General features: G+C 48.7%; 1 protein-coding gene across 5 annotated transcripts in view; it reads left to right on the forward strand.

The window, feature by feature from the left end:
- The first annotated feature begins 3796 nt into the window (after positions 1 to 3796).
- LOC144692189 (endophilin-B1-like) overlaps positions 3797 to 4453 on the forward strand; it is a 34694-nt gene continuing 34037 nt past the window's right edge. For 4 of the 5 annotated variants that reach the window (XM_078560735.1, XM_078560736.1, XM_078560737.1 and 1 more), the window contains exon 1: positions 3797 to 3938. In XM_078560735.1, the coding sequence (XP_078416861.1) occupies positions 3876 to 3938 (63 nt within the window). In that variant the 5' untranslated portion in view covers positions 3797 to 3875. The remainder of the gene's footprint in view (positions 3939 to 4453) is intronic. The other variant, XM_078560739.1, reaches the window with a different exon arrangement.

Genomic DNA, 4453 nt, shown 5'->3' on the forward strand with positions numbered 1-4453 from the left:
ACTTCACCTCATAAACAAAAGTAACACTCTATTGTTTTAAACTGCCAATTGCTAAATGGCTGATTGTTTCCACATCAATTAAAGTTGTTCTTCAATTTAGCTGCTAAATTATTTCTTCTTATTTTTCAGTTATCGGGGCCTGTTTCCCGCTTTGTGGTGGAATCTGGTTTTTCGCGACACTTTTGGCTGACCGTTCCTGCCCGATTTGTAGTACAGCAGCAAATCTGCATCCCTTGTACTGCTTCTGAATCTCTTACAGCACTTTCCATGGCCAGTGGTGTTTCTAACACCTTCTTATAATCCAGATTCACTTCAATCTTCCCTGATTAATGTATTCTTTCGCATCACACTCTAAACGATTTCTGAGCATGTCGTTCAGAGTCTCACTGAACTCGCAACGTTCCGCTAGTTGCTTCAAATTCACCATGTGGCTAGCAATCGTCTCACCCAGGGCTCTATTTCGCGAATTGAACCGGGATCTTTGCATCGTGACTGAGGGCTTGGGATAAAAATGTCCCTTCACGAGGTCCAGTAATTCTGCGAAATTCTTCGAATCTGGGGCACTGGGTGCCATCAAACTTCAAATCAAACTGTAGGGTTTTCTCCCACAGGTACTCAAGAGAACCGCTCGCCTCTTCTCTTCCCCAACAATTCCATTCGCTTGAAAGAAAAACGCGAGGCATTCTATATACTGAGACTAATCATCTATGGCTGGCTCAGAGAGATCAATTCTACCAAATTGTGATATTTTGGGTGAATATATCTTCTGTTATTTTAAACGGATGTTGATATTCACAATTGTTGGGTGAGGTACAGCACTGATTCCGATTTATATTGATTCATCCTGATTTATCCTCATTGCCCATTTGTTATAGTGTGGCCTTGTTTCCAATTCGTAACAGAGTTGATCTGCAGACAACTTTCTAAGTGGAAACATTAGGTTTATTTACAATACAGTCAGCAGCAACTACACGTGTGTATTGAACTCTATCTCTATCTCTACACTGACTGTGGAGGTAGCCCATGTTGCTAACACATTGGTTTACACAGGTGATGTGATCATACATCATAGGACTATTCTTAAAGATACAATCCAACATTTAACAAAACAATAATTACTACACCCTCCTACACTCTTCATCGAACCAGGGTTCATCCCCTGGCTTGATGGGAATGGTAGAGTGGGGGATATGCCGGGCCATGAGGTTACAGATTGTGGTTGAGTACAATTCTGCTGCTGCGATGGCCCACATAGCCTCCAGACCCAGTCTGGAGTTGCTAGATCTGTTCAAAATCTATCTCATTTAGCACCACACAACACAATGGAGGGTATCCTCAATGTGAAGTCTGGACTTCATCTCCACAACAGCTGTGCAGTGGTCACTCCTACCAATACAGTCATGGGTAGATGCATCTGCAGCAGGCAGGTTAGTGAGGATGAGGTCAAGTATGTTTTTCCCTCTTGATGGTTCCCTCACCACCTGCCACAGACCCAGTCTAGCAGCTATGCCCTTTAGGACTCTGCCAGCTCAGTCAGTAGTGGTGCTACCGAGCCATTATTGGTGATGGACATTGATGTCCCCCACCCAGAGTACATTCTGCACCCTTGCCACCCTCAGTCCTTCCTCCAAGTGATGTTCAACATGAAGGAGCACTGATTCATCAGCTGAGGGAGGGCGGTATGTGGTAACCAACAGGAGGTTTGCTTGCCCATGTTTGACCTGATGCCATGAGACTTCATGGGATCGACATTGAGGACTCCCAGGGCAACTCCCTCCCAACTGTATTCCACTGAGCCGCCACCTCTGCTGTGTCTGTCCTGCCAGTGGGACAAGACATTCCCAGGGATGGTGATGGTGGTGACTGGGGCATTATCTGTAAGATATGATTCCGTGAGGATGACTATGTCAGGCTGTTGCTTAACTAGTCTATGAGACAGTTCTCCTAATTTTAGCAATAGTCCCTAGATGTTAGTAAGAAGGACTTGCAGGGTCGACAGAGCTGAGTTTGCCGTTGTCGTTTCCAGTGCCTAGAGTCAATGCTGGGTGGTCCATTTGGTTTGATTTCTGTTTTGAGACTTTGTAGCAGTTTGATACAACTGAGTGGCTTGCTAGGACATTTCAGAGGGCACTTAAGAGTCAATCACATTGCTGTGAGTCTGGAGTCACATGTAAGCCAGACCAGCAGATTTCCTTCCTTAAAAGGCATTAGATAGGTTTTTACAACAATCAACAATGGTCATCATTAGACTTTTGAAATTGAATTCAAATGCCACCATCTGCCATGGTAGGATTCAAAGCTAGGTCCCCATAGCATTCTCCTGGATCTCTTGTCCAGCAACAATACCACTACTCCATCACCTCACCTGAAGCAATTTTCAGGTGGGACCATGAGCTTACAGCAGCCATCCCTCCTATTTCCTGTGGAGGCTCCTTAAAACAGGATCCTACCACTGATTGAAATTTTCATGTACGTGGGCAGATTTTGTGCTGCCTCAGGCATCCTTAAAGGGCTGCTTATAACCAGCTGAGGACAGATTTCAACCTTTATTCCTGTGAAGTCAAGAGGGCCCATAAAAAAACCTCCAACCTGTTGCAGGTATATGTGAGGCCCTCCCAGGATTCATCGCCTAACCTGGCAGCTGGATCAATGTGTGTGCCGGACGATTTCCCACCCCACAAATGAGGATAGCAGCTGGGTGTCCAGTCGGCACCCGGAACTTGCTGTTGGAAATTGAAAGAGGCCCGAGCCAAATATGGTTCAGATCTTCTGCTGCCAGCTTCGGCGGGCAGTGTGGCCTGGCCATACGGCAGACTTTGCGCATTTTTGGGTGAAGATTGAAGGTTCTCCTCCGTATCTCAAACCAGAGAATGAAACTCCTGAAGGTCACCGCAGAAGATTCCACTGGAGAATTGAATTCCAGTGTTAATGTCCCTAAGCAGTAATCTCATTGTCTGATAATTGCAGGATCTAAATTCTCTCTGATATTATCTATAAAGCTGGCTGATGAATATAATCTTTAATCTAATATATGACGATTGAGTCAGGCGGACTGCAGGAACCTGCTCCCAGCGCCACCTACTGGCTAGGACCTCCAACTACATTGTTACATGCAGCTGTTTACATGCAGGATTTCCATTGCTAGTGTTTACATGGGAATCTCAGCACAAGAGGAGGTAATTTGGCCTATGCCACCTCTTTGAGCTATCCAATTAGTCCTAAACTCCTGCTCTTTCCCTCACAAAACTGCGATTTTTACCCTGTTAGATATTATCATAAAAGCATGATGAGAAATTATGACTACAGCAAGTGGGACAGAAAGTCAATGCTCTCACAAGAACCAATTTATCTGAAGACGAGCCATACGGGCTCGAAACGTTAACTCTGTTTCTCTCTCCACAGAAGCTGTCGGACCTGCTGAGTTTTTCCAGCATTTTTTTGCTTTGGTCTCAGATTTCCAGCATCCGCATTATTTTACCTTTAACCAATTTACCCGGAGCGTGCGGGACTCCGGACGCCGATTGGTTGCGCCGGCGCGGGACTCCGGGGCGGTGATTGGACGGGGCCGCCTGCGAACCCGGGCGGTGATTGAACGCATCGACGGGCTTTGCCGCTGATTGGTGAAACCGGCGCGGGGACTCCGGGGCGGTGATTGGACTCATCGACGCGCTTTGCCTCTGATTGGTGGAACCGGCGCGGGTCTCCTGGCGCCGATTGGTTGCGCCTGTGCAAGGTTCCCGGCGATGATTGGTTCCTCCGGCGCGGGACCCGGGGAGCTGATTGGTTGTGTGCAGTGGGTGGGGAGGAAGAAAAGGGGCGGGTCCGAGCAGGGCTCGAGCCGCTGCTCCGCCGCCTCCGATATCGGGCGAGACGCCATGGACTTCAACGTGAAGAAACTGGCGGCCGGAGCGGGCACTTTCCTCAGCCGCGCCGTTCAGGTAAAGAGCGCGGCCCGTCCTGCAGGCGGACTGAACGAGGGCGGAGAGCCCGGGGAAGGAGGAGGTGGGGTGTGCGCGACTTTACCACCGCGGCCTCGGGTGACAGCCCAGTGGCTCCCTCAGCAGGCAAGGCCCGGAGAGGGGGTGAGGGAGTGAGAGGCTTGACAGGCCCTCGGGGGGCCGGAGCCAAAACCAAACATACCCCCCACCTCCCTATCCCCAGGTTGTCAAAGGGGGAATAATAACGTTCAAAAAGCCCCATTCAGCCTCTCGGTGCCAGGCGGCCTCCAGAGCCCGAACTGCCTTGGGGTGGGGCCCTGATCAATCTCCCCCGCCCCAAGTCCAGTTACTGGGGAGATTTCAATGTGTTAAATCGCTGCTGCACAGGGTTCCTTTCACTGAGGAGACGGGGCAACTGTATTTAAAACACACACAAAAAGAAGAAAAAAAAACCCTATACACACGCACAGACACGGGAGACATTTCAAATACCAAACAGAAACTGCTGTGTTGTC

The sequence above is a fragment of the Cetorhinus maximus genome, chromosome 17 (assembly GCF_964194155.1).
Source record: "Cetorhinus maximus chromosome 17, sCetMax3.hap1.1, whole genome shotgun sequence".
Classification (NCBI taxonomy): domain Eukaryota; kingdom Metazoa; phylum Chordata; class Chondrichthyes; order Lamniformes; family Cetorhinidae; genus Cetorhinus; species Cetorhinus maximus.